The following is a 24,346-nucleotide window of genomic DNA, read 5'->3' as shown; positions in this document are numbered from 1 at the left end:
ATACGTTGGTACTGATAGCAGAACCAAAGTTTAAGTAGAACCTGAAGTTTCAGCGGCAACTCCTGCAGGCTCCACGGTGACATGGGCACTGCCGGGGGCAGGACTGGGTTGGGGGTGGCCACGAGAGAGGTTTTCTGTCGGCAGGAATTCAGTAACTCATGCAAAGTTTAATTAGTCAAAAGACAATACAGGCGTATGATTTGAAGATGTGTATATTTGCCTGAAAAACAAGAACTAAATCAAGAAAGAGTTAAAAGCGGTTGCTGCTGTGGGTTGGGAGGGGTGGATCATAACACGCTTGCTTTTTATTATTAGTTCTTCATTATTTCATCTAATTTAGATGTAAGCTGATAAAAGGAAACCTACATTTTACAAAGCAGAATGGCTCCTATCCACTGCTGTCTCTAGTCAGCACTGTCTCGTGTTTTCCGTGCCTGGTTGGATAATGGTGAGGGTGATGCTGATTTGGGAATGAACGTTAAACTCTGGGTAGAAATTTTAAAAGAGCTTTTAAGGGCTTTCCCTCCCCCCTCCCCAATTAAAATTTTGCCTTTTAGTCTGTTCTGTGACGCCCAGGGTTCCTTGCATTGTTTCCAGGTCCTCTTTGAGGAGGTGAGGCTGAAAGGAAGTAATGGTGGGGTCAGAGTGTGTTCTGGGCACAAAGAATACTTCGTGAAGAAGAAAGAATTCTGTAGTTAAAAGTTTAACCCTTGCTAGCCCTGCTCTCCCAAAGTAATGACTATTAATGTCTGGACAGATACATAAACTTTATCTACATGTCCAAAGGAACCATACTAAAATGCTCATTTCGAAGTTGTGTTTTTCACTTACTGTGATCTTTTTAACATCTTTCTGTATCGATCTATGCACGTACCACACCACGTTCATTGACTCCGGGGCTGAGTGCACCCTTAGTGGGCGCATGGCTCTGTGGTTGGGCAGGTGCTCCTCGTTACCTGCCCCTGTGCCGAGTTACCTGCCCCCTCATTCTTAGCCTGCAAACCATTAAGGACCGTTTGAAGAGTATGGCTGGAAAGAACAAAACCTTTTAATATCAAGCAAGCTCAGGATGGGAGCAGATTAGAAAGAAAACCCCACCGTGGGCTATGGGCTCTGGCCTGCTCTCAGCTTTTCTTTATTTGCTTACAAGAACGTTGTGATAAATCTTTTTAAGTCTAAACCACTAATCTTTTAGTCAGTCAATATAAAAATTCCATCTAAGAACGCACTGTGTCAGATTTTAATTGGCAGCATTTTCTTAGTGTTACTTAAAGTAATGATACATATTATGACCAGAGTCTTGGATTAGATGAAATTTGGTAAACATATTGCAGTTTTTATAACCACTCTATATTCTATGACAGTGTTAAAAGCTCCCTATTGTATCCTCAGGTGAATCCAACAGTGTATTTAACTAATTATGTTTGACAGGTTGTTAGAATTCTTTTTATCATCTTCAGCAATGCTGTGATAGTTTGATAGCTAAATTAAAGTATTTGTATACTTCCATGATAATTTCACTATGATAAATGCTTGTGAGTATAATTACTGTATCAAAAAGAATGCACTTGAATTTTGAATATTTGCAAATTTTATTCCAGAAAAAAATATAACAGTGTATGCTCTGACCCCCCAATGGATAGACGCTCCCATGTTCCTGCACTTTGGCTATCACTGAGTTTGACTGTTTTTTTGTTGTTGTTTTTTTAAGACCTTTGTTAATTTTAGTAGCTAGAGATTAATATATTGCCGAGAAATAAAGGTCAGGCTGAACTAGGTAACCTAAAAAATTCCCTAGAACCAAACACCTAGAACTGGGTGCTGGATACAAAGTGAGACTCCATGCTACCCGAGGATCTGGGTGAGAGGTGGGTGGGCTGGAAGCAGTGGTCACACAGAACAGGAGCAAAGCCTTGTGCCCGGGCAGGAAGCTGATGTTTCCATGGAACTCTTTAGTGAAAAGGTGGACTGGAAAACAAAATAACCGACCCACTCTCCCAGGTAGGCCACTAGGAAAGTAGTTTGAGCCACGTTCTGCATGTGAGGGGAGTGGAGGGGAATCCGTCCTGAGAATTTGTCACCTCTGGTGTCTTTGGGATTTGAGTTTGTATTGCCAGCTTGCTGGGGGATTTCCCCAAGCTGGGAAATTAATGTGAAAGCCCCACTGAAAATGAGTTTTTAAAAAACCCCAAAGTTACAAAGTGAGGAGAGTCTGGGTCCACGTGAACAAGTCAGCATATAGAACAAACAGCAGAACTAGAGCCTCAAGAACTTCAAACAGAAAGGTCTTTAGAGAGCACTTCTAAGTGTATTAAAAACAGTGATGTAAAAGAGTCAGGAATATAAAGGAACAAAACACTATGGACAATAAGACATCTTTTTAAAGAAATAGGGAAAATCTGCAAATGTAAAATAAAATTATTAAAAATAGCAAATTTGGCACAGCTGATAGAGAATCACTTAACTTGATGTGGTAGGTAGATCAAGAAAAATTAGATAGAAATGTTTGATCCTTTGAAGAACTACTTTGTGAATTAACCTAAGTGTCCTGCAATGGCATTGGTATTAAACTTTTTTTTTGTAAAAATGTGCACCCAAAAAAAAAAAAGAAAAAAGAAAAATTAGAAAGTTTGAACAAAGATAAAGTGATGGAAGTAACTGAAGTTATAAATTGAGATAAGGAGGTGACATGAAAATGTAGCAGAGAAGCTAGGAGAAAATAGAAAGGGGACCAGAAGTGTTTGAAGAGGAAATAACCCAAGAATTTACCAGAATTGGTGAAAGCAAAACATGCATGCCAAACTTTAAGGTAACCATTACAAGAATATGAATAAGATGTGTAACTCCAGCATAACAAAAGAACTACAGTGGAATAAGGAAACTATCGATCCAATATAAGGGAAAGAGGGAGAAAACAAGAAGCACAGAGAAAAAAAATTAAAGTAGAAAATGCAAAATAAGGTGGTAGAAATTAATCGAAATAGCAGTAGAAAACAGTATAATCTTAAAACCAAACCTGCCCATCAGAGACTGTCTGACTCAATTTCTATTTTAAAAGTGAATTTTACTGTGGTGATTCACAGTAGACAAACCAAAACATAGAGATATAAAAGTTGAAAGTAAAGAGGTGGAATACAGGTATTTGAGATGAATTCTAAACAAAATAGAGGGAAAACCATATTAACATCAGATACGATAGATTTCTAAGGCCCTGTTGTTAAGAATAAACATGGTTACTTTCTAATGATAAAAAGAACAAGTCACCAGGAATATAATTCTAAATTTGTACACTTACTAACAGGGCCTCAAAATATATGGCAGATTTTTTGAAGAATTATAAGACTAATTGACAAACGCATAACTGGGGAGGGGGATTTTAATAAAAATTTCTCAGTAGTTAATAAACAGACAAATCACTGACAATACAGAAGATCTGAAAAGCAAAAGTGACCAGCTTGCTTTAACAAACCATGTGTCCAGCAGTTAGAGAGTGGACATTTTTTCAAGCACATGTAAAGAAAATCACTACATCTTCAGCTACAAGTCTCATCATATTTTAAAGAAACTATCCAAAAGATAACACTCTCTGATTAATTTTAAAAAGAAATTGAAGGATTTTTTTTAAAGGTTAAAAAAAATACACTTTGGAAATCTAAAAAATTCTAAACTCTTAATCAAGATAACTAGCAAAGGAAAAAAGAAAATATAACTGAATAAGGAAAATACGTATCAGACTTAGGTGATGTAGCCACGGAGGTGTAGAGCAGAAAGTCTGTAGGATTTTTTTTGTTTTTTTAAAAATATGTTTATTTATTTTGGCTGTGTTGGGTCTTCGTTGCTGCACGCGAGCTTTCTCTAGTTGCGGCGAGCGGGGGCTACTCTTCGTTGCAGTGTGCAGCTCCTCACTGCAGTGGCTTCTCTTGTGGAGCACGGGCTCTAGGGGCGCGGGCTTCAGTAGTTGTGGCACGAGGGCTCAGTAGTTATGGCTCGCGGGCTCTAGAGCGCAGGCTCAGTAATTGTGGCGCACGGGCTTAGTTGCTCCGCGGCATGTGGGATCTTCCTGGACCAGGGCTCAAACCCATGTCCCCTGCATTGGCAGGCGGATTCTTAACCACTGCGCCACCAGGGAAGCCCAGAAAGTCTGTCGTCTTTAATGCTTATATTAAAAAGAACGAAGAGGATAAATTACAAAGCTAAGCAACCAAACGAGGATTTATAGGAAGAGAGCAAATGTAAAGAGAGAAGTAAATTTAAAACAATAGAAATATAGATACAGTGATGAAAATGGATAAATCTCAAACTGGTTCCTTAAAAAGACTAATAGACAAGCCTCTGGCAAAATTAATAATAAAAATATTTTAAAAGGGGGACAATAAAATTAGAGGGCATTTTTTAAAAGAAGACTGAACTGGGCAGTATACTTGAAAAGTTTATTGAAATGGATAGTTATCTAGAAGTAGCAATACATATAGTCGGGAAAGGATAGACCATTTAATATGTGGTTTGTGAACCGTTGGTTTTCTATGCAGAGAAATGTAAAATCACTTTTCTTCTTCATGTTATATACAGTTTTAATCAAGGTGGATTAGAAATGTCAGATTTAAAAGAAAATACAGGAAAATCATGACAAAATTTGGAACCTGCCAAAAGATCATTAGCAGGGTCTAGCAACGAGAGAATGGATAAATTATAAATCTGTACTATACAGTACATTACATACAGCTGTAACTATCTCAAATGTTGTCAGAAACAAATTGGCAGAAGCAAATGTACAACGTGTTACAGTTTGTGTAATCTAAAATTTGAAAACATGCAAAATAATTTCATATATTGTTACACAGTAAAATATAAAACATTCATAGGAATGTTAGATACCAAATCACAGGGACATTTGCCCCTAGGGAAAGGGGGAGGAAGAGTGGGATTAGGGAAGAGTTCGTAGTTATGTCAGGTATACTCTTGTATCATTTCATTTCCTAAAAAGTTGAGGGGGATTTGGATGGAATGAGTCAAGCATGGGAATGTAATAAGATTTGTCCAAACTAGGTCATGAGTTTGCGAGAGTTCGTTGTGTATTATAATCTGTGATTCTGTCTATATTTGAAATATTTAATAAAATGAGTCAGTGTTTTATGGCATAGTTCTTTGATTACCACTGAGATTGAGGGGTTTCTTAGGTTTCTGGCTACTAATACGTATTTCTTTTAGCTTTTGGATTTTCTGTTGGAATCCTTGTTTCTTTAGAGATTAATTTTTTTCACATTGTTTTAAATTACCTTTATTTATTAAAGATAGTAACTTTAAGATATTTCTTACTAAAATAGTTTCAGAATTTCAAATGAAGTGATTATATGACTTTGCTTAGAAAGGCCTTCTCCAACCTCAGATCAAGAAAGTATTTGTATGTATATTCTTTGTTTTACGGTTTCAGTTTGTATATTTTAATTCTTAATCTGTTTGTAATATATTTTGGAATATGAAAGTTTTTTGAAATCACCTATAATGCCATTTATCCAATAATCTTTATCCGCTGACTTGAAATAGTTTTTATATAGCAAGCTCTTAAATACACCAGAATATTGTTTCATGATTTTTCTTTCTGTCTGAATCAGTATTGATGTCTTTCTATTAATTTGATCCAAGTAAAATACATGCAGATAAACTGAAATAGTATTAAAGGTTATAAAAAAAAGAGAGACCACATCTCCATCTCTCTCCGTAGTGCCTGGGTCCTGCTCTTTTCTGATTGGCCAGCTTTAGGCATCCGTGACTTTCACTTGTAATAGAGGACTCCGTCTCCTTCACTGCCGTGTCTTCTGCTTTTCATTTTTCATTCTCAGAGGGTAGCTTTGGTTAAATCCACTTACAGATAATTTTAAAGTAAAGTTTTGGTTATTTTTATATTTATGACGTATGCTTCTGGAAATATTCATAGCTAAGCATTGTAATAGACTACGGTTATAGCTTTTTGTTTTCCCTGAAGTAGATAATTGCTTTTTTTCTTTTCATTTGCAACCTTTTCTTTGTACATTTGCCAGTTCTTTTCTTACCTTCTAATATACTCTCAGGACAGTTTTCCACAAGGTAATGGCATTAGACAATCTTGAAGGTCCAGAGTTTTCTCGGTGACCTTCCTCCAGGATGTTCCATCCTCCTCGGCTGGCTGACTCTTAGCTTTACTGGTGTGTGAATGGGATCTTTTTTCCACTCTAACTTTAACAGGTTTTTGTTGATACATGGGAAACATTGATACTGAAGTATCTTATAAGAAAATATGTTCGTATTAATCACTGTTGACATTGATGATGCATGTTGATTTCCTTGACTTTTCTCCAAGTCACGTTTATAACTACTGCACGAGTGTTCACCAGTCAAACCAAGCTCGAGGGGCTGGTGTCCCTCCTTCTAAATCAAAAAAGGGGCAGACGCCGGGGGGAGCTCAGTTTGTTGGCTTGGAATTGTACAAACGTCTTAAAGAATTTTTGAAGAACTACTTGACAAATCTTCTTAAGGTAAGATGTTTTATATGTATACTGAGCATTTATAATAGAATGTAAAAAAAAATAGTGAAATAATTCTATTGATAAGTTAAATCTTTCACTGTCATTTTTTCATTGTTTTTGGCATTGACGTGCCTGAAGGTGTTTTGCTCTTGCTTAGTCATTTACCTGTTGTGAAGATGAAATCTTCATAAGCCCATATTCTGTTCTTTGATTTGTTAAATTAGAAGTTTTTGATAGCCTTTCACCATAGTAGTACTTTCCTTAAATTACTAACCATTTGGCATTTGGTGGTTAGAGATTGATGAACCTTTTTTAAAGCATATAATTATGAAGTCAAATTACCTATATTGTATTTTGAACCCAATGTGCTATTCTGTATCAAAATGTATAAAAGACTTGTAAGGTTATCCAGCCTTCGGTAATCACATTTTCCAATGTGTTCTTGCCTTTTCTACATGGCCTTGTGATATATTTCAGAACTATAATGAAATTGTGCCCTTGGCTGGGTGGGTTTCACCACGAACATTCATTCCTCCTGCTCTGAGCCTTTTGCTTGGACAGTGATGTGGTTTTTCGCCTTCATCTTCTGCCTTTTTCTTCCTCAGTCTCCATCCTCTGTAGCAAAGGCAGTGTGACGCCTTCCATCCAGCCACAGGATGGGCAAGTGGCTTCTTCATCTGGTGCTGCGCACGTTATGTAGAGTGTGTACCCTGGGAAGTCTGCACACGCTGTGTATATACTTTAAAGATTTTTTATTTACACAGATAACAGGCAGAAAACTTCAGCATGCTCCACATTTGTTTTTCTTAATATATTTTACAAGGTAATTGGAAACTTAACATCATTTTAACAGACCGTAATCGACTGACCACAAATCGTGACTAAGATGGTATTATTTTCCATGTTCCTAAGTAGTCTTGCTGAAGCCACTGTGTCCTCCTTGCTTTTGTTCACAACACTCTGTAAAGTGAACCCCGGAATTAATGACTCTTTAGTACTGAAGTGAGGAACAGCGTATTGTGTTTTGAAAGGTATTGACAGCCATGCCATCAGCGATATTATTTTTTGCATTTTAAAAAAGGTCATCTACTATAATCCAGAATAGCTCAGCTTTACATGTTCGGGTTCATTTCTTGTTATTTAAATGAACACAAATTTGGTTGTATCAAGGCACGGTCAGGTTTTCACGTGGCTTGTCGGATCACTTGTGCAGCGTGTATTTATGGAGCTTCCATTCTGTCGAGCTTTTTATTCTGCCAGTTGAAGGGCCCCAGGCTGAGAAGCTCAGGGGCGGCCCCGGGCCCTCAGTTCATAGAGGGGCTGCCCTCTCCCAGCTCCCCCTGGAGTGCTCTTCTGCTACAGCGCGTTTTAATGATGCTGCAATTTAATGCCCCATTTTTAAAGGGTAACACTTAACTTTGTAGATGTCATTAGTACCTCAAACAATTTCAAGTTACTTTCCTTCAAATAAAACTTTGTGGTTTAAGTTGTAGACATTTCAGTAAAAATAATTTGGTAAATGAACATTTTCCTCGTGAGGCCTTGTTAAGAAATATTGCACCATTATACTGTATACTTTATTTTTACAAAAATGCAGCAGATTACCACAAAGAGCTATAGATTTTTTATAATTTTTAAGTAAATTTAATGAAGGAAGAAGATGCATTAAAAAATGAAATAGTATCAGCCCTGTGGTCTAAATTGTTAATTGGACATTTTAATTAATTTTTTAACAGAAAATATCAAAAACAGGAGTAAGTTGAGGTAAATTCCTTATTTGTTAATATAAAGGAATTACCCTCATATTCTAAAAAGTTCAGTCTTTTTATGAATGTATATGCATATTAATACCATGAAAAAAGTTCTAATTTGAGATCAAAGAATTTTCATTAAAATTCTCTTTAGTCTGATCCTCATGAGCTACTTTCTTGTGAGAATTTGTAGTAAATGAGCATGTTTTGTATACAGAATAATTCAAAGGACCCATCTAAAACCATACACGTCAGTGTATCTTAATGCAGTAGATTTGTTTCAGTTAACTTTTATCTCTGATTTATCATGAGACAAATTAGTCATCTTAAAGCTTAGTGAACTTGTCTTTAGGACGGAGAAGATTTGATGGATGAGAGCGTACTGAAGTTCTACACCCAGCAGTGGGAAGACTACCGGTTCTCAAGCAAAGTGCTGAATGGGATCTGTGCCTACCTCAATAGACATTGGGTTCGCCGCGAGTGTGACGAAGGACGAAAAGGAATCTATGAAATCTACTCCGTAAGATTGTTTTTACACACCTTTCAAATGTGTGTTTTCTTAGGGACGTATCTTCCTTCCCAGTAGGAGATCTAGGCAAATAGTAAGCAGTTTTCAGACTGGTGAGCTACAACTTCCTTTGTTTTAATTTATCAGTAAATGGCCCTTAGATGTTTTGTGGCGAGAAAAGAGAAGGATGAGTAATTGGCGTTCTAAAATACAGCCTGCACGCTTCTGCATTTACTTATTAAAAGTTTCTTCTTCAATTATCTGACCGACCATCAGGCTGAGCCTGGAGCTATCCCCATTTTAGCACAGCAAGTCCTGCATCCCGGCCCAGCAGGCAAAGCGGGTCCCTTCCTGGGACTCAGGCCTCAGTGATCAGCCCTCCGCGGTCTTTTGGGGTCTGGGAAACTGCTTCAAGGAGGGAACTGTGATGTGAAATTCCATTCTACCCACTCAACATACAAAGTAATATGAGTCATGACACTTAACAGAATTCAAAATTGAGGGTTTTTTTTTTTAAGACTGCATGAAAATAAATTTTGAAGAGGCAAAATTTGAATTGTTAAATCACCTTCATTAGTGTGTTTCTTCAGTCAAGGGAGCTTTTTCCAGGCTCACTGGTTTTCAAAGTGTGGTCCCCAAACTTGCAGCATCAGTATTACCTGGGAACTTGTTAGAAATGCAAGTCATTGGGCCTCAGCCTAGACTTACTTAACTTAGAGACTCTGGAGCTGGGGCCCAGCAGTGTGTTTTTAGCAAGCCCTCCAGGTGATTCTGATGCACTGTCGAGTTTGAGAACCAGTCAAGGGAGGACTCAGAACAACAGAACAGTCTATCTGTTCATAATAGGCTCTCAGATATACAGACAGTACCTTTTTTGAACGAGTGGTGTTCAAATGTCAAGGTCTGCGTAATGAGATTATCTCCATATCCAAGAATGTTGCTATAATAGCAATGCTTTGTTGCTTTGCTTTTGGCAAATTTAATTAAAAGAAAAGTAACGTGCCATAGATGCATGACAGATTTTTATTATTTTATTATTTGTGTAGCTCAGTTTCTATACCAAACTGTTACTGCTTCATAATGGTACTTTGTTATACAATTTTAACAGAACTTTCTAGGTTTAGTGTTTTGATTTGAGTCTTCTGTAGTTCACCTTTTCTTTTCCACTTACAAATGCTTTCTTGAGACTGAAAGTTGTCAGTGTAGGAATCAGCATGATTTTCGTTGATTTCCTCTTGGCTGCTTGACCTAAAACACCATATATATGCGCTGTAATAGCATCACATGCTCCTAAAAATTATTATAGTCTTTAAACTTTTTTGTGTACTGTTTTCAAGATTTGACTGCTTTTTTTTCCTTTTCTTTCTTACTTTTTTTTTTTTACTTTCAAAATTCGTAGTTTCTACATCCCTAAATGCTGTAGTTAGTTTGGAAATGCAATATGCAGCCATAACTCCTAGCAAAGGCCAGTTAACACCCCTCTCTAGAAACAGTATTTCCCTTGCCTGCTCTTGCAGGGAGCCTGTTGAATTCATTTAAAGTTCAAATATCAGTTGACACATGGAACAGTTCTTGTACAGTGATGCCTCATTGCATTTTCCAGACTCTCCAGAAGACGGGGATGCTTTGTCATGAACTATAAAGATTTACTTTTTTCCCTGATAATTTTGTCTTTCTCTTCAATTATAGGAGGTTGTGGGTTTCCTTTCCAGTCAACCAGAGCGCATAAACTAATTTCATTATTAACACGTTAAAGTGATTGAGCAAGACTTTTTCCCTAAATCTTTCCTTCTGAACTTTCTCTGGTTTACCTTCGGTCCTGCTTTCTTATCTTGCCTTTCTTCCTTCAAAGTGACAAATTATCCCAAGTCAAATTAGGTCTGCCTAGTGCTGTCTTAACTTAGAAAAATGTCTGGGAAAAGTTATTTTTAAAGGTGCAGTTATCTTTACTGGAAGTTCATGGCCACACGTTGCATTTGCCTTGCCTCCCCCTGCACTGACGAGGTCTGAGGAGTTGGGGAGAGGAGCAACGGCGAGTTTGCACAGGGAGAGTTATCTTCAAAACCGTGCCCCACAGGGTGCATTTTTCCTGAAAAATAAGACTGTTTCTTCCCAGAGTCTTTCTTGGTAGCATAATTCCTAATTCTGAAATAACCTTTTTATGCTAATAGTACTTGAGTATATATTTTTCATGCTTTACTAAAAATATTTTTCTCTAAATAGTGCTTTCATGTTGCCCTTTTTTTGGTAGAAATTTTTTCATTTTGTAAATTAAATTTACACATAATCTTTTCAGAACTGTATTATCTTACATAAACCCAGTTTTATCTGTGGTTAAATTTGGGGGAAAATAAGACTGATAGCATTTACATTTAAATTAATTTCTCAGCAGTTTGTATTTGAGTGTTTAAATTGTTATAAATTTGAGTTTGAACATAACTGAATAATACCTTTCTCAACAGTTTAAAAACCATATATGAATTGTAACATTTCTCTTTGGGGGAACATTTTACAGTAACTTTCTGACATAACCTCTGTTGAGAAGTTCCAAAACTTTTAAAAATGCATCATACGCACACATACTAGTAAAATGGGAAATCTGAATAATTTATGTATAATAAGCTGCATTCATTTAAGATGTACAGTTTGATGCATTTACAGTTGTATGCATCCATGTAACATAAAACACCATGATAAAGATACAGAACTTATTAGATATTTAAGGTCTACTATTTATTTTACTGAGTATTAGGAAACTATGATAAATGGAATTATCTTTATTAAATGTGTTAGGTCAAAACATACATTTGAGTCAGAGAACAATTTTATACATTGAATCCACTATTGCCCTTTAGGCTAATATGTATGTTCTCCTAAAATCCAGATTTTCTTTTTATCTCAGCTATTAAAATGTGAGCTGATAAACGTCTGTACTTTGATACCTTTTGAAGTTGTTAAGAGAATGGCTCTCTGATTTCATCATGATGATTTTTACCAAGTTTATAATCTAGAAATATTGATACATGTAATCTAGGATTCAGGCTATTTCCTATGACTTCAGCTTTGGAAAAAGCATAGTAAAAGTATAGCCATTTAATACTGTTCCTTTTTCTTTTCATCCAGCTTGCATTGGTGACTTGGAGAGATTGTCTTTTCAGGCCATTGAATAAACAGGTACCTACTTGTGTGAGTGTGTGCATGTTTTCCTTTTAAAACCCCTTCCAGATTTCATTTCTTAACCACTGTCTTCCTCACTCCTTTGGAATGTCCTAAGAGTGCCTCTCATCTTGCATTTAATGGATTCTGATGTTTAAGAGCTATGTAGTAACATAATGGTGGGTTGGCTAAAAACCCGAACGAACTTTTTGGCCAGCCCAATACATACTGTAGTCTGTAATCTACATGTTTTCTTCCTGTATCCTTTCTAAAGGTAACAAATGCTGTTTTAAAGCTGATTGAAAAGGAAAGAAATGGTGAAACCATCAATACAAGACTGATAAGCGGAGTTGTACAGTCTTACGGTAAACAATTTCCCTTTAATTTATTCAAAGTTGTATCTCAAGTGACAGTTACATAACAATGCTCCAATAGATTTGTTTTCAGATAGTTTAGTATTATCAAGAATATTGTTAGCATTTACAAAGATACTCATAATTCTCTTTATGTCAGTGTGATTCGGTTTGATTTTTACCCATTATAAAAATTGTTTGATCTTTGTGCCCTAAGGAAATTTTGATGGACTAGACATTTGACATTTGAATTATTTCCTTTTCTGGTCTCATACTGAATTACTGGATATATATGCTAGAGTGTCATTAATGGAGCCGAATGATAACAGATTGAGAAATCTAAAAAGTAATACAGTATTTTAAAAGCTTAGGTAACATTGTATTTCTTTGAAAGTTTAGAATTAGGCATTCGTACTTCTTGTAAGCTTTTAGAAATATAAATGTTCTCTGAATGAACTTCATGATAACTTGAAACATGCCTGGCCATCCATCAGAATTACTTGCTTTTGTGTGTCTTGGATTTTTTTCTTTTTTCTTTTATTGAAAGTATACTTTACTACCAATGAATAACAGATTTGCCTTATGCCCTGTTGTTTTATTCTTACCTTTTAAGCATAACTTAAACTGAATGCTACACCTAAGTGTAGTCCTTAAAATATAACCAAAAATAGGGCAGTTGAAATGTAGTTCTTATTTACTTCCAGTGGAACTGGGGCTGAATGAAGATGATGCCTTTGCGAAGGGCCCAACGCTAACAGTGTACAAAGAATCCTTTGAATCTCAGTTTTTGGCTGACACAGAGAGATTTTATACCAGAGAGAGTACCGAATTCTTGCAGCAGAACCCGGTTACTGAATACATGAAAAAGGTAAGCTTAAACATAGTACTTAAAGTAGGCTTAAGTTAAAAGTTATTGCTGCTCAAATGAATTATTCTTTTTAATATATGCAACTTTCTTCAAAGTCATTTCTTAGGCACTGTTATCCTGTAGTGTCTGTAGCAGGTGCAAGTGGTTTCTCCCAGTTCACCAAGGAGCTTTTATAAATTAATTTGATAATCATGGCTCAATGTTCTCCTTACTGATCGGAGGATATAACCGTAATAGCTGTATGACTTTCGTGTTTTGAACTGTCTACTACAGTAGAATGTATATGTGTATCTAACGGGAGCCGCGGTCTTACGTCAATGAGAAACTAGTTTTTAAGAAACTAATATTTGAAACTTTAAGCTTTTGCTTTTTTGCTTCTGAAATACCCCCTAAAAATCTATATAACACAGTCTTCAAGTTTGCATTAGAGGAGAAGTCCTTCCGAGAGAACAGGATCGAAGTCTTAGATAAGAAAAGATCCAAGATCGGTGTCTGTATCATAAATCTTTTTCTACATTAAGTGATGTTACAGTGAAGTTCTAGTGGAATTATTCTTCGTTCTCCTTCTCGGGAATACAGGTATCCCAGACTTATGCTCTGAGGAGTGATCTAAGTCAGGAGGTAGCAAACTTGCTATGAAGGGCCAGATGGTAAATATTTTAGACCTTGTGCACATGTGGTCTCTCTTGGAACTGTTCAGCTCTGCCATTGTAGCGCAGAAGCAGCCATGGCAACATCTAAACAGTGAGTGCAGCGGTGTTCCAATAAAAGTTTACTTACAGGCAGGATATTGCCCACAGGCTATGGCTGCTGACTGAGACGGGCCAGGAGACTTCCAGGGAGTCTGGGGCTGACTGTGTCTGACACCTGCTTTTTTCCCTTTATTCTCTGTTCGCTTGGAGAGCAAATGCACTGCAGAATCACTTTCTCCATGTGCTGAGGTCGAAAGTTAGTAAGTCATAAAGAGCAACAAACAGCTCCCCCTTCTAACCATGTAGAGAAAGTCCTCCCCAATTTGTTTGTGACATTCTGAGTGCATTTTCCCATAAGGGATGGTGATTATAAGTGGCCCTTACAAGTTTGAAGCTGAAAGTCCTTGACAAACAAATTTCTGATACGTCAAAACGTAACAAAAGTGGAACTCTTCAGAAGTATTATACTTGGAGTAGTGATAGTTCCTTGTGTATGTATATTTATGGATTAAATTAGCTTTCGTGTGCCAGTCTGGAACCTAACCAGCTTATAGAGAGTTTCTAACAGCTGCCTGACAAATCTGTTTTAAATCTAAGCATTGCCTGTTACGTCATTTTTTTATTTTGGCAGTGTAGTTTTCATAAAGACATATTTTATTGAACTCTACTATATATGGTGATCCTTTTAAAACTGTGTATGTTTTTAAAAGTGGGGCCTTTTATCGGGGTACACATCCACAAGCGTGATTCAGGCCTTTTCATTTTACAGACTGCTTAGTGAATTGCAGTTACCTGCTATCCACAACAAGGAAGGTAGTAGTGCTTTGGTACAAGGAAATCCGCTTTGTAGGCCAGAGCTACGTCAGCACTCCCAACGCAGGGAAATCTGCTTTTAAAATCGGACCTGGGACCAAAGGCAACTTGAGGAGCAAAGATTTCCAGTGGCCTGGATGTTTTCAATCCAGTGTGAGCTCTGCCTTCGACGGAGAGGATGCTTCCAGCATCCTTGCTCTCTTAGAGGGGATTTCTTCCTAGAGGCGTTAAAGGTTTGGCCCAAATCTGGTTGGATCTTACCAAACATGACATCCATCCATTCTGAAAGTCCATAGTGCAGAGACTCTGTGAGCATAAAATTGGAGTTTAACCATGTGAACAATTCTACCCTTACCTATAGCTGTAGCCTTGCATCTCAAACTGAGCTATGGGTCTAATTTAAAATCCCTACTCCACCATTTACTAGGGGGTTGACCTTAACCTTTCTGTTCCTTGTTTCCTCATCTATAAAATGGGGATAATTTACTATTATTATTATTATTATTATTATATATTATTTGATGCTTGGCAAAGAGCAAGCATGATATAAATGTTTGGTATTACATGCATACATTGTTTAGAACCTTCAGTATATGCCTGAGAATGTGCAAAACCATGAGATAAATTGTGGCACTTTTTTTTTTTATTAATTTGGTTGTATTTCTTTCTTTTTTTTTTTTAATTTATTTATTTATGGCTGTGTTAGGTCTTCATTTCTGTGCGAGGGCTTTCTCTAGTTGTGGCAAGTGGGGGCCACTCTTCATCACGGTGCGCGGGCCTCTCACTATCGCGGCCTCTCTTGTTGCGGAGCACAGGCTCCAGACGCGCAGGCTCAGTAATTGTGGCTCACGGGCCCAGTCGCTCCACGGCATGTGGGATCTTCCCAGACCAGGGCTCGAACCCGTGTCCCCTGCATTGGCAGGCAGATTCTCAACCACTGCGCCACCAGGGAAGCCCAATTGTGGCACATTTTATTAAATAACTAAAGAAGAAATTACGTTTATATTAAAACATTCTATCAGGAAGTAGAATACAAAACTCATGAACAATATTGAGATAAAGCATGAACTTTCAAGAAATACTCAGCTTTTAGCAGCCAGTTTGGGCTAGATGTGCAAATTCCCTGGGCGGGGGGGGGGGGGTCTGTGTTCCCATTTCTGTGTTGTTAGGAATCTTTTAGTGGAAACAGTTGAGAATCTTTGGCTTTCCTTCTACTGATGACTTCGATGAGTGAACACCCCTGAGCCTATTAGTGCTTTAGCATATCTTACTGTCTCATCTGAGCTACGAAAAAGACGTGCGACTATTCTAGGTTTCTAATGTCATTTTTTTAAACTTTAAAAATAAAGTATACCTTATTTCATTAATTTGCTTACTTTTTTGGTCTTTTTTTTCATTTTGTTTTTCCTGCATACTGATCCTAATAGAATTAACAGGAACAGTCTTTAATTGCTTAACTTTATTTAGTCATTCTGAATTTGATCTTGGTGTTCTGATATAATTATCTGCCAAGTACAGTGCTGATCAAGAGCTTATTTGCCTTCAAATCAACAAAGAATGTAAATGACTGTCCTTCCTAAAACCTAATGACATAACACCCAGGACCTTGGGTTTTTCACCAACCTCAGAGACACTGCAGGCTCAGGTTCAGACCACTGAGAGAAAGCAAGTCACTCGGATTTTTTGGTTTCCCAGGGCATAACGCCATACTGTAGTCTATGAAATGTGGAGAATAGCGTTATGTCAAAAACACCAATTTACATACCTTAATTTTAAAAAACTTTATTGCTAAATGATGCCAAAACAACTATAATAGCAGCATCAAAGATCACTGATCACAGATCAGCATAACAAATAATAATAATGGAAAAGTTTAAATATTTTGAGAGTAACCAAAATGTGGCACAGAGACCCAAAGTGAGCAAACGCTATTGAAAAAACGGTGCTGATAGACTTGCTCAACCCACAGTCCTTCAGTTTCTGTTTTGTTTTTAAAAAAGCAGTATCTGTGAATTCCAATAAAAGGAAGTAGGCCTGTGGGCAGTAGTCCCACCGTATTCACAGTTTCAGTTACCCACAGTCAACCTCAGTCCGAAAAATATTAAATGGAAAGTTCCAGAAATAAACAGTCCATAAGCTTTAAATTGTATGTATTGAAATATGTCGTTCTGAGTAGCATGATGGAATCTTGCCCTTGAATCATACCTTTGTCCAGAGCATCTCCCCTGTTAGTCTCTTCACTGACCAGGTGATCAGATCGACCGTCGTCTGCAGTGCTTGAGATCACGTAGCCCTTATTTTACTTAACAGTGGCCCCAAAGCACAAGAGTAGCAATTCAGATATGCCAAAGAGAAGCCATAAAGTACTTCCTTTAAGTAAAAAGGAGAAAGTTCTCAACTTAATAAGGAAAAGGTTGCTAAGATCTGTGGTGAGAATAAATTGTCTCTCCATGAAGTTGTAAAGAAGGAAAATTTGTGCTAGTTTTGCTGTCACACCTCAAGTTGACGTTATGGCCACAGTGCATGACACGTGCCCAGTTAAGATGGCAAAGGCATTAAACATAACTTTTATTACATTATATTGTTATAATTGTTCTACTTTACTGTTGTTGTTGCTAATCTCTTAACGGTACCTAATTTGTAAATTAAACTTTCTCATACGTATGTATGTATAGGAAAAAACATAGTACCTATAGGGTTCACAGTTTCAGGCATCCACTGGGGGTCTTGGAACGTCTCCCCCGTAGATAAGGGGGGACTGCTGTGTAAACAACTAGTGAGCCCCTCTGGCTTTTAATGCTTTTGTGATCACTTAGGGACCAGTTTGCTCTTCCCTCTCGGCCCCTGCAGGAAGAGTCTGTAGAGTGCTACTGGTTTTTTGTAGTACAGGGGATGGAAAGCCAGTGTCCCCCGGAGAGTGAATCAGCAGTGATACCAAAGCTTTACCTTTCATTTTGGGGGAGAGAAAAGTTTTTAAGAGATGACTTTTTGCTGCCAGGGTATTATGTTCTTCCTGGAAACAGGTATAACCTCGAGAAAAAGTGGTGCTTTTTGGTTTGCATGTCCTGTATTTCACCAGCTTTAGTTCTTGAGGTATCAGTCTTAATGAAATACTAGATATGAAGCAGCAGAGGCTTGGAACTTCAGAGTTAAAGCACAGAAAGATATTTTATTGTTTTTTAAAATAGCTTTGTAATCAGGAAAAAAAACCACAACTGTAGACTTGCGGGGAAATACAAATAACATAAACCTGCACACACTTGGGACCCTGTTACTTAAGTATGCACATAAACACCAAGTTGGAGTAATGCTATAGGGTTTTGTTTTGTTTTTATTTATTTATTTTTGGCTGCACTGGGTCTTTGTTCCTGTGTGCGGGCTTTCTCTAGTTGCAGAGAGCCGGGGCTACTCTTCGTTGCGGTGCACAGGCTTCTCATTGCGGTGGCTTCTCTTGTTGCGGAGCACGGGCTCCTGGCGCATGGGCTCAGTAGTTGTGGCTCGCGGGCTCTAGAGCGCAGGCTCAGTAGTTGTGGCACACGGGCTTAGTTGCTCCACAGCATGTGGGATCTTCCTGGACCAGGGCTCGAACCCATGTCTCCTGCATTGGCCAGTGGATTCTTAACCACTGCGCCACCAGGGAAGCCCTATAGGGTTTTTTAATAACATTTTTTCCCCACTAATTTATTACATTAACGTATTTTGTATTTACTGGATAGCAGTATTCCATTAACCAAATAATATAACAAATTATATCTTATCAGAATCTTCAAGTATTTCTTAATTTGCAAATTGTTCCTTTTCCTTTCCCATGTTTTTATTTGCACATACTTATTGATTTTTCAGAGATTATTATATATTAAGGATATTGACCTTTTGATATATACTACAGATATTTTCCAAGTTTATTTTTTCACATTTAACTCTATTTAGAATGTGCAGTAAGGTTTAAATTTCTGCAGTTGAAACTATTGTCCTATTAGTAATTCTTGACAGTGCAAGGCCTGCCCAGTCATTTTTTCATTTTATGGTTTTTTGGCTCTTGGATGTTTATTCTTCCACTTGAATTTTTCTAGATTTCTCCAAAATTATGCCAAATTTAAAAATCATTTTGGGAAGTATTGGCATTTTTACAATACAAAATATAGTTTTTCACTCTTTATTCAGATTACCTGAATAATGCGAGATCATTGAAATTTCTTGCTTTGATAATTTAGTGGTTCCTAGGTGATACTTTACACCACACATTTCTGGTAATATGTTGTAAAACATACCAACTTTTATTAATTTTGCTACTCTTTTAAATTGCATCCCTGTTTTCCTCTCTTCCTTGAAGGGAGATGGAAGAAATTGAGATGAGTAAATAATCCAGTAGATTTCAGAGATGCATATTCAGATGATTGGCAAGAGAAGGCCATAATATTTAAATTTTTTTAAAGTGTAATTACTACTGATTCTTTCCATGTGGTCATTTCAGGGAATGTATTTATGTGACCCTTGACCTCAAGTAGCTCTCAGTCAGAGGGCGTGGTTCTTCCCTCCATGTCTGTGTGCAGTGGAGAATCCACAGCTTTCTCAGAGTGTCACCAGGGGTATTACCCCCAAAAGGTGTGAAACGCCACGTATCTGTGGGAAGAAAATTGATGTAAATACATTTGGACTGTTAACCATGATAACCTCATTAAAGTCATTTAAAGAGGACTTGGAAGCAAAAACATAGGTTACAGAGGACGTGGGACACATCATTGACCGGTTAGTTACAGTTGGCATTCATCCTAAAATCAGAGAACCCCTCCCCTCCCTTTTTTTCTTCGGGCAGGTTTGTGAGTTTCATTTGCTGTTATTTTTGTTAGCAGTTTTTAAAAAGCAAACCCAAACCTCTGACTTGAGTTAATTCCCACAGGCGGAGGCTCGTTTGCTGGAGGAGCAGCGGAGAGTCCAGGTCTACCTTCACGAGAGCACCCAGGACGAGCTAGCCAGGAAGTGCGAGCAGGTGCTCATCGAGAAACACTTGGAGATCTTCCACACGGAGTTTCAGAATTTATTGGATGCCGACAAAAATGAAGGTGAGCCACTGAGATTCAAAACACAAGGGTATGTATTTTGATCTGAGATTTTGAAATTGCGAGAAGTTCTAGACTCGGAGTTAGCATTTCCAACACCGGTCATTCTTTAAGAGATTCACGTGTGAGATTGTGTGTGCGCGTGTGTGTACCTTGTCGTGTGTTGATTTCAGACCTCTGCAGTGTGTTTGGGGTGTGACTTTGGGGGAAGAGCATCTTTTCAGTTTGGTTTGGAGTCTAACTTGTTCCATACACCTTAGCATTAAATGATGCTACCACTGGTTGTTTTTTTTTTTTTTTCTCGTGTATGTTTCTTCTGAAAATTCTTTAAGATGAGAAGGCTATAATTTTGCAGAAGTATTTGCTTTACCCCTCCCTTGTTTTACTGGAACATTTTAGGAGCTCAGTAAAAGAATGGTGTTTGGATTCAGGATTTTTCTTTGGAGTTCGTATATCAGCCACGTGCCATACATATACGAAGTAAAGAATACGGGGACCTTTTGTGACTTGTTTGTTTGTATCGTTGAGAGGGATACTCATAAATACTCCTTAAATTTATGCATTCTTTTAAATAATATTTGAGTGCCTAGTATGTGTCAGGCATAAATCATATCTCAATCTCAAATTTTAGGAAGCATCAGATGTAGTTCCTGATCATCTTCTTTCTCTATTAGTAGTTTCTCCTAGCAAGGGGGAGAATATGCTTTTATAACAGCATGACTTCATTGTTACTTTCAGCTAAATATGCATATGCTAAATATAAAGTATTTGGTTACAGTTAAGTGCATTTGATTATTAAGGTGTAAAAACGCGGTGGTTTTATTTCAGTGTACCTTTCACCTCTGTAAGCACTTACTTAGTGGAATGGATATGCAGAGTTTGTTTCTGTGCATAAAGGTGTGGTGCCTTCTTCTTTCAGATTTGGGTCGCATGTATAATCTTGTGTCTAGAATCCAGGATGGCCTGGGAGAATTGAAAAAACTCCTGGAGACACACATTCATAATCAGGGTCTTGCAGCGATTGAAAAGTGTGGAGAAGCTGCTTTAAATGTAAGTACTGTTTAACTGAAAGCCAGTCAGGCCTAACCATTCCCATGTACGGACTGCAGGTGTGTCTCGTGTCTCCACTTACAAATCCAAGGGGTAAGATTTTCACTAGAGTCTCTTAGAGAACCTTGTTTTGGCTTTCTAAAATAGAAGGTTCACAAGCATCTTTATTTAGTAAACATCTTCATAAACTCTTCTCTGGCACTTTTTAGGCATTAAGGATTTAATTTCTTGATATTCTTTTTTCCTTTATGTCTTCTCAAAATTACATTCCTTGCACTAGAAGAGAGAAGATTATTCCATAGAAAGAATAGGCTAAAGCCTCCTAGAGACTTGGCTCTGGCACCCACGGGCCACAGGCTGCCCCTTGCAGGAACTTCATTCAGTCTGTGTACTGCCCTCCCCTTGAAGCTCACTGGGCTGTTTGCCCTGGAAAGGCCCTGAAATGTATGGCATTTCTCATACACACCCCCATCCCCACTGCAGGAGGCACAAGAATATTCTGCTGGGTTATCTATAATTCACTTGATAATTTTACATAGGAAGTATCATGTGTTTCTAAGAGGTAAGTTGTCTTCAGTTTTGTCCCTATTGTGAACTTTAGTTTTGATAGTGTTTGGGACAACTATTGGAGAAGAAAAGCTTCTAGAACACACAGCTGGTTCTTAGGTCTGAATCAGAAAACTTTTTATCTCTGATTTTATTGTGTTTCGTGTTAATTATTTCAACAATACTATCTTTAATATGTTTTTTTAAGTCTTTATTTTCCTGTTATCTTTGGGGGATCCCTTTTCCACTTTTAATTATGGGGGTTGCTGCCTCACTTGTTATCACATCTATGAAGTATTAGAGGGAAGAATGTAAACAACCTTTAAAGGGCCTGACACGCACAGGCAGGTACATGAGATTCAAAAGGGGTGACCTGATGAAGATATCTTTTCAATAACGTAAGGTGTTTTCACAGATGTTAATTCAGAACCCGGTTTGGCTGTGTGGGCAGCAGAGCCAAGTTAAATGACTTTCCTTCAAATGAGTTAAGTGGCGAGTCTTATTTCATCAGATATGGATTAGAGTAGCAGATAAATGAAGCAGGTTTCGCTTTTTCATGTAAACTGTTAAATGTTAGATATGAGATTGGCCTTAGGGACTCATGTTCTAGGTGAATATAGTTAGATTAAAAATCAGTAGGATAACTTGCTTTTTTGTTTTCATAGGAATGATGGGATATTCCTTCTAAAGTCAATCTTTTCCAAACCAAGTAAGGTTCTAGATGGAGAAATAATCACGTTGTAATTCTCAAGTACCATTTTCTCTTTCTTTTGGATACAGTCAGCTGCCTGATTGACCTGGTCAGTGAGTCTTGAATCTGAAGTTGACCTTTTCATGGCAGTTAAAGCACAAGTTCAGCTTCTAAGTAAAATCATTTCTCTATTAGTAGAGACTTCATCCGTCAGCAGTAGACAGCAAAAATAAACTGTATTTACCAGCAGTTACATTTTATTGGAAATTAAGCTTTTAAACAATATTTTTATTACTTAGATGTAAGCCACTGATATGCATGTATTTAAACACCAAAATAAGATTTTCCCCCATGAAGAATAATTATATATAACTTGGTAAATTTATATTGCATCTGCCTTAACTTTCAAAAGTCAAACATTTTAAAAATACATTATTCATTATAATTATTATTTCCATAGGAACTGTTTTTATATTGAACTCATGAAACTGGTTTTTTAAATTGTTTTTCTTGTGAGGAAAAGTTTCTTTAAGAAAACAAATACTTTTCCTATTTTCTGCAAAAGGAGTTTTCCCTGGATTTCCATTTTATTGGCTCATCTCTGGAGTTTCGGTTGACTCATAAGTTCGTGGTGCCGTCTGACTGGTGCGTGGATTTCTTTACGACCTTCCCCGGGCTGGGTCGGACCTGCTACCTTTACTCACCAATGTTGTGAAAGGCCAGGAAACTTGAAGAAGCTCCAGAGAGAGCACATGTAGCCGGTCTTAGCCTGACTCACAGCAGCTGCTTATTGTAAGACAGAATAAATACAGCTGCTAAAACATAAATAATTTTAAGTAGGTATTCATTTTTATCACATGTGTAGTAAACGTAAAAGATGTATTGTAACCCAAACCATGATGGTTTTCCAAAACCCATTAATGCTAAAAAAAAAAAAAGCGGCAGAAAAAGGAGATTGATTGAATCAGTAAAAAATTACAATTATCGTACCTAATTTTAAGTGGGGTTTAATTACTTTCAAAACAGTTTTTAAAGTTTTTCACCTAACTGAGTTGAATCGTAGTATATGAGAATCATTTAAATTCATCTGTTAAATGCCATAGAAGGCACTGCTTAAATGATTTTTTTTTAAGGGCTGAAAAGTTATCTAGTCCTATGATTCCATTTATCCCATCAGTTTGGCTAGAAAACAAGTTTTACTGCTAATCAGTGTGGCCTGGGCTGAAATTATTACAGGTTTCACATTTGTAATGTGATTCAAATAATATTTTTGTGTTAGAAACTTCAAAATCTACTTAAGAATTTTCTGAGGGCATTTTTTTTTCATAGTTAAAACAGATTTGAGAATAATGGCTGTTCCTGGGTAACCATGGTCCGGGAAATCCCGCTCATGGTGTCCCCCTCTCTTTACCCAAAGAGGAACTGGCAGTCTTCCCCCGTGAAAGGTGACTGAAACCCTGAACGCATGTGCTGTTTTTAGACACACTGCTGCTTGTACCTGCCCCGCACCCAGGCCGGGGAACGCCGGGGAATGCAGCTCGGGATCAGGGCTCCTCTCAGGGTACAGGGGCTTCAGGCTGAAGCAGATCAGTGTGGGTCCATCCCACCCACCATGACGTGAGAGTCCAGCTTGAGGAGGAGTCCTCTCCAGCCTTCCAGAGATGCTCGCGACTGAGGACGCTCACGCCTAGCCACGCTGCAGGCACCGTTAGCATATTGCGTCGGGGCAGCAGTAGAACTTTGGAAACACAAAGAAATCTTCAAGGATGGGTTTTAAACAGGTTTAGAGCTGAACAAAGGATCAGATAATTTTTTTCATAGGCAAGTTTATTTCATAGGCAAGTTCCCCCGTGCGTGGCCTCTGGACTGAAAGGAGACAGTGGGGCAGCAGCAGGGTAAATCCGCACATTTCACGTTGCCTTCAGACTGTCAGGAGTCGAACACTGAGAGACCTCGTGTGCTTATGTAGACGGGCCAAAGCACTACCAGTGTGCTCAGTTGTTGGCAATGTAGTAACAGAAGAAAAATAATCCGTTTTAAAATATAGGAGGAGGTTGGCCGGTCCACTTAGGTCTTGAGGGGGAGCATCTTGAAAGCAGAGCCCACACCTTCAGGTGTTCATTTAAAAAGATTGAAGCCCGCGGAGGGGCGGCCCCGTGCTGGGTTCTCAGCTGTTCCGTCTGCCAAAGCAACCAGCTGCTGGTACCGGCTGGGGTTCAAGCTCAGAGGAGCAACAGATGCCGCAGAGAACACGGAAGTCATTTTCGTTCATCCAGCAAGCATTTACGGCCTTCCTGCGCTGGCTCTGCTGTCGAGATGCCTCCTCACCTTTGTCTTCTCATCAGATCTCACTTT

General features: G+C 37.9%; 1 protein-coding gene across 4 annotated transcripts in view; it reads left to right on the top strand.

The window, feature by feature from the left end:
* Positions 1-24,346, top strand: part of CUL1 (cullin 1) — a 110,411-nt gene that overhangs the window by 60,541 nt on the left and 25,524 nt on the right. For all 4 annotated transcript variants that reach the window (XM_007184660.3, XM_057549634.1, XM_057549635.1 and 1 more), the window contains 7 exons: positions 6,338-6,512; positions 8,607-8,774; positions 11,886-11,936; positions 12,193-12,283; positions 12,976-13,139; positions 19,545-19,707; positions 20,624-20,754. In XM_007184660.3, the coding sequence (XP_007184722.1) occupies positions 6,338-6,512; positions 8,607-8,774; positions 11,886-11,936; positions 12,193-12,283; positions 12,976-13,139; positions 19,545-19,707; positions 20,624-20,754 (943 nt within the window). The remainder of the gene's footprint in view (positions 1-6,337; positions 6,513-8,606; positions 8,775-11,885; positions 11,937-12,192; positions 12,284-12,975; positions 13,140-19,544; positions 19,708-20,623; positions 20,755-24,346) is intronic.

The sequence above is a fragment of the Balaenoptera acutorostrata genome, chromosome 7 (assembly GCF_949987535.1).
Source record: "Balaenoptera acutorostrata chromosome 7, mBalAcu1.1, whole genome shotgun sequence".
Taxonomy (NCBI): domain Eukaryota; kingdom Metazoa; phylum Chordata; class Mammalia; order Artiodactyla; family Balaenopteridae; genus Balaenoptera; species Balaenoptera acutorostrata.
The sequence above is the reverse complement of the archived record's forward strand: the minus strand, read 5'-3'. Positions and strand labels throughout refer to the sequence as shown.